This window comes from Equus przewalskii, chromosome 17, assembly GCF_037783145.1.
Source record: "Equus przewalskii isolate Varuska chromosome 17, EquPr2, whole genome shotgun sequence".
Classification (NCBI taxonomy): domain Eukaryota; kingdom Metazoa; phylum Chordata; class Mammalia; order Perissodactyla; family Equidae; genus Equus; species Equus przewalskii.
Window position 1 is genome coordinate 79,606,853 of NC_091847.1, and position 14,529 is coordinate 79,621,381.

At 38.5% G+C, this 14,529-nt stretch overlaps 1 protein-coding gene across 8 annotated transcripts in view; it reads right to left on the reverse strand.

Annotated features, from left to right (window-relative positions):
- Nucleotides 1–14,529, reverse strand: part of NDUFS1 (NADH:ubiquinone oxidoreductase core subunit S1) — a 28,324-nt gene that overhangs the window by 12,177 nt on the left and 1,618 nt on the right. For 5 of the 8 annotated variants that reach the window (XM_008528698.2, XM_070580876.1, XM_070580879.1 and 2 more), the window contains exons 2-12: nucleotides 12,541–12,602; nucleotides 11,926–12,017; nucleotides 9,770–9,877; nucleotides 8,964–9,040; nucleotides 7,992–8,073; nucleotides 7,770–7,900; nucleotides 7,140–7,325; nucleotides 3,277–3,411; nucleotides 2,498–2,612; nucleotides 1,608–1,753; nucleotides 1,142–1,270 (exon numbers count right to left, since the gene is read on the reverse strand). In XM_008528698.2, coding sequence (XP_008526920.2) covers nucleotides 1,142–1,270; nucleotides 1,608–1,753; nucleotides 2,498–2,612; nucleotides 3,277–3,411; nucleotides 7,140–7,325; nucleotides 7,770–7,900; nucleotides 7,992–8,073; nucleotides 8,964–9,040; nucleotides 9,770–9,877; nucleotides 11,926–12,017; nucleotides 12,541–12,598 — 1,259 coding nt within the window. In that variant the 5' untranslated portion in view covers nucleotides 12,599–12,602. The remainder of the gene's footprint in view (nucleotides 1–1,141; nucleotides 1,271–1,607; nucleotides 1,754–2,497; nucleotides 2,613–3,276; nucleotides 3,412–7,139; nucleotides 7,326–7,769; nucleotides 7,901–7,991; nucleotides 8,074–8,963; nucleotides 9,041–9,769; nucleotides 9,878–11,925; nucleotides 12,018–12,540; nucleotides 12,603–14,529) is intronic. The other 3 variants (XM_070580882.1, XM_070580881.1, XM_070580883.1) reach the window with 1 other exon arrangement.

Genomic DNA, 14,529 nt, shown 5'->3' on the forward strand with positions numbered 1-14,529 from the left:
CGACAGGGAAGTATGCTCTAGCTCCTCCAAAAATAGTTATAAATTCAGTGCCCATCTATTCTAGTTTGTCTGAGAAAGTGCTGGTTTTCACCTGTCATCCTGGAGTAATTAACAACTCCCCCTTTCACTCTCAACAGTGTCCCAGTTTAGACAATAAATTATATGGTCAACCTATTCATAAGTCTCTAAGATATAAAAAGATAGAGAGGCATTTTACAAAATAACTGGCCTTTGCTCTTTAACAAAATGTCAAAAAAGGGGACTGAAGAGTCATGACACTAATTACAATGTGTGACTCCAGACTGGATCCTGGGCAGGAAAAAATTGATTATCTAAGTGCTTATGGGTGGGTGGGGGGGGGGCCGGCTCAGTGGCCCAGCGGTTAAGTTCGCACATTCCACTTTGGTGGCCCGGGGTTCGCTGGTTTGGATCCCACGTGTGGACCTATGCACTGGTTGTCAGGCCATGCTGTGGCAGGCGTCCCACATACAAAATAGATGAAGATGGGCACAGATGTTAGCTCAGGGCCAGTCTTGCTCAGCAAAAAGAGGAGGATTGGCAGCAGATGTTAGCTCAGGGCTAATCTTCCTCAAAAAAAATAAATAAATAAAAAGTAAAAGTGCTTAGGGGGGAAATTGGTGAAATCTGAATACAAACTGTGGACTAGATAATAAAATTATACTATTAATACTCAATTCTTGATTATTTAAGAAAACGTCCCTTGTTCTTAGGAAATCCACACAGAAGTATTTGGGAGTACAAGGGCATCATGTCTACAACTTACTTTTCAAACAATTCAGAAAATTACATTCACACATAGCTACAAATGGAAAGAGAATAACAAAACCAATGTGACAAAACGATAACAGTGGTTAATCTGGGTGAACAGTATACAAAAACGGGTATACGAAGACCACCATTTTCCAGCATCTTGAATTATTTAAAAATAAGAAGATAAAAAAATTAAAAGATCCGCGGGGGGCAGGGGAGAGATGGACATATGAGAACAAACTGCCCTCCAGTTATCTGATGGAGTCTTACTCCCTCTAACACTATTAGGAATCAGCTAAAACAGTCATTTTTCATATACAAGCCAGATTATTATATAAATATTTTTAAAACCCTGAATATTATTACTAACCTCTTGCGAATTCTAGCATTAAATAGTGGTGCCTCAAAACGTGGATTTGTACCAACCAGAAGGACAACATCCGCCTCTTCCACACCAGCAATCGTACTATTAAGAAGATAATTGGAACGCAAATCTGTGCTAGAAATACAAAATAAAAAATGCAAGTTTACTTTAAAACTAATACACTAACAATCCATAGAATATTCTCATGTCAACAAACCCATGGCACTCCCAGACAAAAAATTTTATGAAGTGTTCCTAAATTACCTCAACATTTATTAATAATAATAAGATACTTATTAATAACTAGATTCTCCAATTCCTGCTTTGACTTTGGTCTCTGTGAACATAAACTGGTGCATATGTTGGGGAATCCAAGTTGTCACATATCAGTCACTGAAGCCACAGATGTGTTGATTCATACAGAACTTGTAACCAAACCCGAAAGCCCAGCTCCTAGCTCCCTACTGCTCACCCAGCACCTGCGGTGGGGAAGACCTCTTCCGTGCAAAGCGTGTCAGAGTCCACTCTATTAAGCAAATCTTTGAGAGCTACCAGCGCTTCAGCATCCACCAAACCACCTGCAATTGCTGCCACATCCTTGCCTTGAAAACTCTGCAACTGGAAATGCATGAAAAGGAAATCACCAAGAAACAGTCACTCACCAAAGACCACAATGAATTGCTCAGAAAACAAAACGATAATCATTTTCAAGTACAAAAAAAGCAATAAACTTCTGACTAAAAGTTTTACACCAATTATTGATTAATCTAAATGTGAGAAGCACAGGTATATGTGGGGCCACGGCTAATAACACCAGGTTGCAGGGAAGGTGTTTTGTTTTAAATTAGGAACGAGAGGTCCTCAGAATGAGGTCTGGAGGATAGAGACTGTGGAGCTATGGTTAAACACAACTTGTTCTGAGGAGTCTGCTAGCCCTTTCTGTATGCTGCTCTTCTCTGACCACAAAGCCACGCCCTCCATTCTTGCTCTGGAAGCTTGCCTTCACTCTGGACTTTGCCTAAGGAGTCACCTTATCTAGGAGGGCATCCTTGATGTGCTAGCTTCCATTAGGTACCCCTCCTACGTGCTCTCTCATGTATCACTTCCTGCACAACTACCCATAGCAGCCCAATTATGCATCTTTCTCGACCGCAAGACTGTGGGAGGTAGGGACCATGTGCTAGTGGTCTTCATACCCCTACAAGTGGCACGACATCTGGCATATAGTTCTCAATAAACACTTGTTAAATGGAAGGTAAGCTTGGTAAGAGGAAAGAAGCAAAGGACAGACATCCACTCTTCACTACAAACATATCCCTTGAAAATCACAAATACGATTTATTCCATATTTCAGTTTTTTACCTTTCCAGCTACACGAGAGAGTGCATCCTCCCAGGAGGTATAAGTTAAAAGCCCCTTTTCATTTCTGACCATTGGCTCAGTAAGTCTTTGACGTTTTAGCCCATCATAGGCAAATCTAGAGAACAGAAATTATACCATTTGTGGAATCTTGCTTAAGAGGCAACTATAATTTTCAAGTTTAAAATCTAAGAGAAATGTTAATTAAATACAGTATTGGTTAAAGTGTCAAAAAGAATAATAAATACTTGAATAAAATAATTATTCCAGATTATTTTAAAGATCATTAAGTATTTTATGAACATCACCTAAAACTAAAACACCATCTAAAAGGTTTGAGTTCTTATGATTTATTTTCAGCTACCTGAATAATCTTAAAATCACAACACAAAAAAATATGATAGCTGAACAAGCCAAAACATTTTTATTTACAAAACTTGAGTGCCCCTGGATATTTTCTCAAAATTATGTTGTGCAAACTCTAACTTATATTTAGCTTCTTTTCTCCAATGAACAAACTGAACTACAGTAAGTATCTTAATCTACTTCAATTTCTCCATCTGGGAGGAAAAACAGTATTTCTCAAAGGTAATATGAAAGCCTGTGATATACCCAGGACTATTAATGTCATTTTTGTCCAAATCACTGTATAAACAATCCAGATTTCATTAGTCTATATTCATTCATTACTTTGCAAATATTAAAGATAGTTCTTTAAAATAAAATTACAACACTTCCTTTAAATCAACTGTAAAAGTTAAGGAAAACAATATAGCATGTACCTGGTTTTATCAGAGATCCACTCTTCATTGATGTCCTCATGCATCCTTGGCAAAATCCTCATGACTTCTCCAGTTCTTGTGCTTACCACAATATTACTTCCAACTGCATCCATTACATCAATGGATTCTGTCTTTCTAAGAAAATAAACACATGTATTTACTATGTCGATTTTGAGAATAAGGACAAAGTTTCTGTTAGCTGGCTTACCAAAAACAAAAAAAACTGTAAAATTACTTTCTGAATTTCTAAAAATAATGGAACTCAGAGGAATTGCAAGAAAAAAGCCCTCATACTTGAATACATCACATAAATTCCTAATGTAAAATGAAGACTTTAAAACTGTTATCTAAAAAACACAAAAACAAAAAAACCTGTTATCTAATACAGAAGCCAACTGAAAGGGCTCCAAATGGCCAAATCTGGGAAACTTTCAGAATCAAAATAAATAACAAAGAGGGGCAAGATTTCTAGTTATGACCAATTAAGAAGTCTGACAAATCCTCCCACCAAAGAGCAAAAATCGAGCTAGACAAAATTAACAAAAACAATCAATTCAGCACTTTGGAAATCTACCAGAGGCATACAACATCATGAGCAGCTTTTATGCACAGAAAACTGAACTCTGAGTAAGAGCAGGGGAAATCAATGGTGTTCTGGCTCAGGGCTGTTCTTATGCCCTTTCCTACCACCTCAAACTGGAGGGTTTTGCTGGGCTGCAAAGATGGGCGCTTCTTTCCTGCAGGTGAGACTCACTCAGTTCAGAGCAATGGGCAAAGCTGTCTGCAGAAGTGCTACCTTGGAGGTCACTGAGCTGAGGAGAACCTAGGGTCTCCTAGCCTGAGGCTGGAGTCACAGTCAAGGCAAGCAGCCCTGGCAGAGGCTGTGCATGTGTGCCGCCGAGACCGAGAGGGCCCAAGCTATGCACAGACTCCTGGACAATACTGAGATCGAAGGGCCCAGTGGAAAGCACAAGCTGGGCAGACCTGAAAACAGCCTGAACTTGGAATGTGCTCCTCTATCCAAACACAGATCCACTGGCAGAATACGGAAGCTTTATCGGCTCAAAGTACTTCAGCACAATCACTATCTAACTCCTAAGCCAGGCAGACACAGGAGCAACCCCGAAGAAGCCTTGCTTAAAAACAAAAACAAAAACAACAAAAGACCCCGAATAGCCAAAGGATTCCTGAGAAAAAAGAACAAAGGTGGAGGTATCACACTTCCTGATTTCAAAATATACTACAAAGCCATAGTAACCAAAACAGCATGGTACTGGCACAAAAACAAACACACAGATCAATGGAACAGAATCGAGAGCCCAGAAATAAACCCACACATTTATGGACAGCTAATATTCGACAAGGGAGCCAAGAGCATACGATGGAGAAAGGAGAGTCTCTTCAATAAATGGTGTTGAGAAAACTGGACGGCCACATGCAAAAGAATGAAAGTAGACCATTCCCTTACACCATGCACAAAAATTAACTCAAAACGGATTAAAGACTTGGATGTAAGACCCGAAAACATGAAACTTCTAGAAGAAAACATAGGCAGTATGCTCTTTGACATTGGTCTTAGCAGCATATTTTCAAGTACCATGCCTGACCGAGCAAGGGAAACAAAAGAAAAAATGAACAAATGGGACTACATCAAACTAAAAAGCTTCTGCACAGCAAAGGAAACCATCAACAAAATGAAAAGACAACCTAAGAATTGGGAGAAGATATTTGCAAACCATATATCAGATAAGGGGTTAATATCCAAAATATACAAAGAACTCATACAGCTCAACAACAAAAAAACCAACAACCCAGATAAAATATGGTCAAAAGATCTGAACAGAGATTTCTCCAAAGAAGATATACAGATGGCCAACAGGCATATGAAAAGATGCTCAACATCATTAGCTATCAGGGAAATGCAAATCAAAACTACAATGAGATATCACCTCACTCTGGTCAGAATGGCTATAATCAACAAGACAGGAAATAACAAGTGTTGGAGAGGATGTGGAGAGAAGGGAACCCTCGTACACTGCTGGTGGGAGTGCAAACTGGCGCAGCTGCTATGGAAAGCAGTTTGGAATATCCACAGAAAATTAAGAATAGATCTACCATATGATCCAGCTGTCCCACTGCTGGGTATTTATCCAAAGAACTTGAAAACACAAATGCATAAAGATACATGCACCCCTATGTTCCCTGCAGCATTATTCACAATAGCCAAGACTTGGAAGCAATGTAGGTGCCCATCAAGGGACGAATGGATAAAGAAGATGTGGTATATATACACAAAGGTATACTACTCAGCCATAAGAAATGATGGAATCTGGCCATTTGTGACAACACGGATGGTCCTTGAGGGTACTGTGCTGAGTGAAATAAGTCAGAGGGAGAAAGTCAAATACTGTATGATCTCACTCATAAGTAGAAGATAAAAACAACGACAAACACACACATAGCAAAAGAGACTGGATTGGTGGTAACCATAGGGGAAGGGGGGAGGGTGAGGGCAAAAGGGGTGATTAGGCTCACATGTGAGGTGATAGACTATAATTAGTTTTTGGGTGGGGAGCATGATATAATCTACACAGAATTTGAAATATATTACGATGTACATCTGAAAGATACATAATGTTATAATCCAATGTTACGGCAATTAATAATTTAAAAAAACCAAAAATATTAAAATATGTTTAAAAAACTAAGGAAAATCGCATATAAACTAAAGGAAATTATGACAACCAAGAATCAACAAGTAGAGATTCTCAGTAAGGACACAGAAATTATAAAGAAGCACCAAATAGAAATTCTGGAGTTGAAAAGTATAACAACTAATAAAAAAATTTACTACAGGGGCTCAACAGCAGATTTGAGATGGCCAAAAAAAAAGAATGAATGAACTCGATGATAGATCAATAGAAATTATCCAATCTGAAGAACAAAGAAAAAAAGATTTAAGAAAAATGAACAGTGTCTCAGAGACCTCTGGGACAACAAGCATAGCAACATACGTATTATAGAGAGAGGAGGAAAAAAACTCTACTTAAACATCTCAGTTCTGTACTGCTCCTGCACCCTGCACCCTGCCCCCCAATCCTTTTGTATACGTAAATACATGGTTTAAAACCTGGAATTTTAAGATACTCCCATCTATTCTGGTGGGAGTTTAAAAATTGGAACGCAATTTGATGACCTTAAAATATTCAACTACTATTCCACTTCTTGGTTTAATCAGAATCATATTATGAAATAAAATTTATGAATATAAATGTTTACCATAAATTTATAAAGAAATAGAAACAAATTAAATGGCTAATAATAGGAACTGGTTAAATACTTTATGATATATCCATATGGTTGAAAACTTAATATACACTGAAAGGAAACTATAAATTTTAAAAATCAAGACAATTTTACTCAATTTTACTCCTTGGAAGAACAACTGAATAAAATAAATTTCTGGTTAAGGAAGGACCTACTTGCCCACTTCCAAAAAAACTGGCCACAAAAACCCTGTGCACAGCAGCAGAGCACTGTCTGATAGAGCACCTGGCGAGAGGACGGCCCAGAAAGAGGGCTCTCTGCTCTGCCAAACACAGGGTCACCAGGAGTCGGAATCAACTTGATGGCACTAACAACAAAAACTTTGGAATTAATTTCCAAGAAAACTACAACTAATTTGCCTAGGTTCATTCTCGAATCCAACCACTTATCTTCCATTCTACTTAAAGCAAACAAATAAAAACTTAGCCAACCAAAACAATCACAACTCAGGAAGAAAATGAATCTTCAATTTTTTTAATAGTAGCATATTAAAGGACAAAAACCAAACTGTAAAAAAAAAATACAACAGTGAATACCTTGTTTCCCAGGGCCGGGCAGTGAAGGCATAGGGCTTAGACGTCAGGGCACCCACAGGGCAGATGTCAATGATATTCCCAGACAGCTCAGACATGAACATCTTTTCGATGTATGTGCCAACTTGCATGTCATTTCCTCTGCCTGTTGTTCCCAAATCATCTACTCCGGCAATCTCACTTGCAAACCTGCAAGATAAAAATGTGCGATCAAACTGTCGAATCCAGCAAAATTACCTGCTTTCCTATTCATGATCACAAAGAGAAAATGATTTTCAAAACAGTAAAGAGATAGGAATATATTTTCAATGGCAAGCACAGTCCCTGAACAAAAATCAATTCACTAACTGTTCGCATTTAATTGAGATATAACACACATACAGAACACTGCACAAATCAGAGATGTAAAGCTCAACAATTTAGAGTTAATGCTTGTAGATTTTGCTTTTTAAATCCACTGAAGTTGATATTAACTGAAAGTGACCAACTTATTTTATTGGTTTATGCAAAAAATATTAAAAACATCTTCTCTCACCAAAGTTGCCATCCTTTCCAGTGTTATTATTCCGCAAAATTTTGTGAACATTAAATATACAAATGATGTTTCAGAAGAGAGAGGCGAAAGAAAATCACCTGATGCAGCGAGTACACTGTATACATCTCGTCATGATAGTCTTTACCAATGGCCCGATGTTCTTGTCCTCCACAGCACGCTTGCCCTCTAAAAATCGGCTCCTATCACTTCCAAACATCATGGACTGGTCCTTAAGTAGATTACAAGAGAGTTCATCTAATGCTGCTAACGAAATTAAAATTTGAGACAATCAAAAAGATTTACGAAATTAGACTACATACCTGCAGATCACATTCACCTCCTTGGTCACAAATAGGACAGTCCAGTGGGTGATTTGCTAATAGGAACTCCATCACACCCTCTCTGTATGGAAAATTGCAATAGATAAAATGACAAATTCCTGCACTCAAAAATGGTTTATGGATAGGCTATTTAAATAACCTTTGCAGATGTAGGCTCCCATATAGTTAGTATTAATTTTATATTTATTATCAGAAATGCTGATGTAACTATCACTTAAGTAATATTAAAAGCACAATCTAGGGGCTGGCCCCGTGGCCGAGTGGTTAAGTTCGCGCGCTCCGCTGCAGGCGGCCCAGTGTTTTGTTGGTTCGAATCCTGGGCGCGGACATGGCACTGCTCATCAGACCACGCTGAGGCAGCGTCCCACATGCCACAACTAGAAGGACCCACAACGAAGAATATACAACTATGTACGGGGGACTTTGGGGAGAAAAAAGGAAAAAATAAAATCTTAAAAAAAAAAAAAAAAAAAAAGCACAATCTACAGAATGCTTATAGGAACCTAGAATAAAATACCATTAGAGAACCTAGAAAATTATAACTTTTAACAATACAGAATTACCAAAAGTCACTGAATGGTCTTCAGAAAACACTCACATTAATTCCAAACAAACACACACACACAAATGCAAACCAAACACAGTCAGTCCAGGACAGCAATATATCACTGCAGTCATCTCAGTTCAGTAAGCCCCAGACTCACTGTTCATCACAAGCTGGGCAAGTTACTAAACAAGGGTTTTCAAGGCTAATCCCACTCTAGGCTCAAAACTATAAACACCCGCCTTTGTCTTCTCTACTGCGTCCTCACTCCCAGTGCTCTAGAAGCCAAGCACATCAATTTCTTCAGAGTTTGATACCGAATTTCTCATCTATGGAAAAGTCTAAATATAAAAATTTACAATTTTCTGCTCTGAGGAAAGTTACTACGCCAAGTAACAATAAAGTACCTGGCTTTCTTAGATTTCTCTGAGTTTGTCAAGATATTCCAACCTTTCATTACTGGCATGGCACAAGCAGCTACAACCTGGAATTTCAATGGAAAAATCTGTAAGTATTTGTATTTATTTGTAATTATAAGTTACCCAGTGTATAAAAACACCAAATTACACATTTGAAAGCAAGCAAAGAACAGAGTATTTTTGAAGACTGAATTCTTTAGTTTTCCTATTCATAATATGATCATCTGGCATGTTACATTTCTCTTAGAAACAAATAAGACATCCTACTTCTTAATTTTATTTAAATAGTCAATGCAATTTTTTATAAGAGGCTCTGATACAGAACATCAAATAACTGTGCTTTGATTAGCAGGCACTGCTGAATCAAAATTGCATAAGACAAAATGAAATTAAGCTGAAAATGAACCTCTTCACTCAACTCTTTTCTCCAGTAAGTATGGCATAGCACAAACACTTCTAATGTGCCGCTTGGCAACTCCACATCCTAGCTGTGTATCATACAGCCACTTGGAAATATGGACAGCTGTTAAGAAGTCATCTTTAATGTTTAAATCTGTTCCAATTATATAGCACTTGCTTTTATAAAGCACTTTCATTGATGTGTTTCCAGTTCTGAAAGGAAGAGACTCAATTGCACAAAACAATGAATTTACAGATAGAAGTACACAGGGCTAGGTTCTCCAGCACCACAACATTGATTCTAAATAAACTTTGCTGCAAGATTCAATGTTTTCTACAAGATTTAACGTTTTCTACCTTCTACAGCATGGTGTGGAATTTTAGGTATCACGTACCTTAGGAGCTTTCTCAATTTCAACAAGGCACATCCTGCAGTTTCCGGCAACAGACAACCTTTCGTGATAACAGAATCGAGGGATCTGCATGCCAACCCTCTCACAAGCCTAGAAAACAAAGCAAAAAACGTTTGCATTGGAATAACCTGATCTCATCCTTGTCTTGCCTAAAATGCAGGAAAAAAAAAAAAGAGGCCATCTCCTACCTACTTTATTAATCCTCTCCATAAAAATCTATATCTTCGTTCATTCTTACTTCACTCCGGAAGAGATTTCCCTTTCTCTGCTCTTGACTGTAACCCCTGTCTGCTCTGAAGCTGCCTCCTTAGAATCCTCAGCATGCCTACCCCTTACGTGGAAGAAACTGCAGGAAGCATCCTCCTACTGTGCTGAAGGCTGGAGTCCCCATTTCTACTCTGAACCACTGTCCACAAAGACTCCCCCTTCAAACTGTGTCCCAGTGGCTTCACACCTGGACTTCCTCTTTGCTGAGCTCTCCTCCTTTGGATTAGAGGCTCCATTGCACACCATCCTGCTGGCTATGATCTGGTTCTAGTTTGGGCTCCACATGCCCCACCCAGGACTCACCCTCCTACTGTGGCTGAAGCTCTTCCCAGTTCCCATTTGCCTAGTAAGGGAGACTAGTCCTGCTTTACCAATTATCAGTCCTCCTTCTCTGAGCCTATTCAAATTTCCTCCATTCTTCCATCCACAGCCCTCACTCTAAGGCAATTTCACCCATTTCCAATGTTTTAACTACTTAGCAAAAATGTATCGAGTCTTCCCATATGCTGGATGCAGGGGGTACAGCAGTGAGCCAGACATTGCTCCAGCCTTCATACTAGCCCACATTCCACATAATGATTGCATCCAAGCCTTCACCAGCAGCCCTGATAGTCCTCCACTTCTCTAAGCTTTAGACTTCAATAGGTATTTGCATGTGTATACTCCATAGACAGATAAAATTCAGCCTATTTCTGTCCCCTCCTATACATCCCCAAATTAGCTAACAAAGCCAGAAATCATAAAAATTTCTCTGTGCTTCATCATTCTTAAAAATCTGTCTATCCAAATCTCGCTCTCCCTTGAATCTACCCTCTTGTTTTCATTCCCATCACTACCATCTATTTTTGGTCTTTTCATTTCCTGTTCCCTTAAGGCAAGATATTCTTTTCTTGTCTCTCCAGTCTTGTTATTCTCCAAATCATCATCCTCTACAGTCACTGTCATACTGCCTAATAGTCACAAAAACTCTCGATGGGTCAAACTACAAGCTCTTTAGTATGGCATATATCTTCTTTCATGACTGGACCTTCCCTACCAAAATAAACTCGATTTCCTGTTATCTCATCTTCTATATATATCTTATGCTCCATCAATACCAAACTATTGGAAGCTTCCTTGTCAATATATAAACACCTATTCGTCCTTTAAAATCTCCTCAGGGAACACCTGAGACACCCCTAACATCTTTTTCTACCGTCTCTTAAACCTACTTAAATACACTGTACTTTGAACATACTTCTGTTGTACATTTATTGCTTACATGTCTGTGCCTGGCAGATAGTCTAGAAATGACTGCTAAGATGAATAAAGAGGACTTATCTCTGATTAACTTGCAGAGATGAAACAAAATATCACTTCTCCATGACCAACTCGTTAGTTCTGGAAGAATTTGGAGAAATTAAATGCTAAGGGCATGAATTCTAGAATGTCCTACTCTCCATTTACCTGCTTTGTAAGACGCATTCCTAGAAATATTACTAAAAATAGGTTACATCAAAGTGAAAAGTATCAAGCAGGATCATAACAAACAAAGGTTACCTTTTTACTAAAACTTACCTATTATTACGCAATAATTTATTTCAGGTAACTTCAAATTTCTTAATGGGTATTTGTTTGGAAGGCAGAAGTGAAACAAAAGAACTGCCATCATCCACTAAGAAAGTCAGAAACAGATAAATGATAGCTTACTTTGAAATGCCAAGATTTCAAATCAAACTTATTTTCATGTAATTGTACCATCCACAGGTCTGTTATGAGCATTTACCAAGGAATCTTAAAAATTTTAGAAATAAAAAAACAGTATAAAGGAAATAAATTAGAACTAAAAAGAAATCAGTAGACAAAAACAAAGAATTGGAACGTATGCCTACTTGGAGCACGGTAGTTCCCGGTTCCACCATGACAGACTGGCCATCAACAAATACTTCAATCAGGTTGCTTGCTGCTGTGGCAGTTGTTCGAACTGACCATCAAAAATATTGAGGTGAAAAATAAATGAACAAAGTTGAATTTATTATAGCCGAGAACAATGGATTAACTCTAACCTACAAGCCTAAAATCTCCCCTCATTTTATACTATTCCCTTCTATTTCTCTAGATGCGAACTTTTAAAATACTCAATTAAAAAGAAGCTTTTCCAATCCTAAATACGAAACAGAATACAGTCGTCTATTTTTAATGGTAATTTAAGCTGAGACGTTTAGCATCACTGAAAACATGTTCGTGGGAGGACCACTCTTCAGGAGAAGGACTGCCATTCCCATTCTGGCGCTGATGGACAGCTCCTGCTCCCTTCGCTCCACGACTATTCAAGGTAAACTTATATTTTGACAATTATTCTACTCGATTTGGGTCATTTGTTTCTACTTTTATTTAAAACATACTACATGTTTGGGGCCTTTAAAGAAACATTCCACCGACTTATAAATTTACAAAGAATGAAAGTCGACTACCCACAAATGCAAATTAAAAACAAAAATACTCACCACATCCTTTAGGAGACTTAGAAAGGCCTAAGGCCCTTCTTACAGGGATCCTTAACATATTGCTAAGAACAGAACAAAAATGAGTTACGTTATAAGAAGGAAAAAAACCCTAATTACAAACTTTTTGGTAATATTTTACGGTTCTAACACACTGTACATTGTTTCATTCAACATTCACAAGTCCTGATATTTTCCCTGAAATTCCACAGATGAGAATACTCAAGTCTCAGAGAGACTAATTGACTTGTACAATGTCAAGGAGCTAAGACGCAGCAGCTAATGTATAAATTTGGGCCTTCTAATTCTATGTTGAGGACAATTTTGTTGTTTTTAACTATCAACAAATGATCAAACATAAAACACTACTATATAATAGCATAAATTTAAAGAGTAACAGTGAGCTTATCATTCATAGCTATGTAAAACAGAGCCTACCTCTCTGCCTTCGTTTCCTACCACCATGCATCCTAACGTTCTCTGTGTCTGGAGTGCCATTTTCTGTGCTGAGTACATTTATCTTACAGATGTCTGTTCTACCCTCACCGCCTTAGGAACTTCCTGACTCTATCCTCAGAGCCTATCCCCAAGGCTGGCATGCAGTAAGCTCTAGGAGCAGTTCTCAACCAGGGACAATTTTGCTTCCCAGGGAACATCTGGCAATGTCTGGACGCACTGTTTGTTGTCACTACTCGGGGGAAGCTACTGGCATCTAGCAGGCAGAGGCTTGGGTGCTGCTAAACACCCTACAATGCACAGGACAGTCCTCCATAATGAAGAATTATCCAAAGTGGCAACAGTGCTGAAGTTGAGAAACCCTGCTCTAAAAGGTTTGCTGAATTAGGAAACAAATGGGAGTGGATTATATAAATAACAACAATTAAAGGTATACCTAAGCAAATAGAAAAAAGTGTTATCTGAACTTTTAGAGTTTTTTGTCCATTCACTTGATCATATGGGGGAAACACTGAACTTTGTCTACTAACTTGATCATACCGGCTAAGCATCTAAACTATAATTTTTCATTTGAAACTTCTAAAAATGAAAACTATGTGATCAGAATGTATCAACATAAGAATTTTAAAGGTAAAGACAATGGTGCCAGTCTTCCTCTATTTTGTAGGTGGGTCACTGCACTAACATGGCTTGATGAGTGGTGTGCAGGTTCACGCCTGGGATCCAAACATGCGAACCCAGGCCACTGAAGTGGAAAATGCTGAACTTAACCATTATGCCACTGGGCCAGCTCCATATACGTAAGTTTGAAGCATTAAGTTCCAGATACCTATTATGGATGATGTATAATAGGAAATTTCATTAAGTCAGACTTAACTCACAAAATTCATTAATTCAGAATTTGTGGTATTGAATTTGCAGACTTCAGGTCTGTCACCTACTAGTGAGTGATTTTCGGTAAATCCGAGTTCCTGCTTCTTTATCTATAGAGCAAGAAGAGAACTATATTTCCTAGAGTATGTGTTGTTAGTAGGAGTTCAATAAATATCAGTTAAGGCCGGATTTAGGCAGTAGCCACTCAAGATCAGGTTTTTTTTCCCCCTAAAGATTGGCACCTGAGCTAACAATTGTTGCCAATCTTTTTTCTTTTCTTCTCCCCAAATTCCCCTGGTACACAGTCGTGTATTCTAGTTGTGAGTGCCTCTGGTTGTGCTATGTGGGACGCTGCTTCAGCATCGCCCTTGAGCAGTGCCATGTCTGCGCCTACGATTGTAACAGGCGAAACGCCAGCTGCTGAAGCGGAGGGCGAGAACTTAACCACTTGGCCACAGCGGGCAGCCCCTCAAGATCAGTTTTAAAATGTTCTTTTGTGCTCCTTCTCTTTACTATCAGCACACAAAGTGTACCTATCTTTATTATTCCACCTACCAAACTGTAGGTTAGTAATCAATGTGAGTATGTCCTAAAGCTTAAGCTCCTTGACAAGGAATGGTGCACTCTGGTAATTTCCCTTTTCTGAAGACCTAGCACCATGTC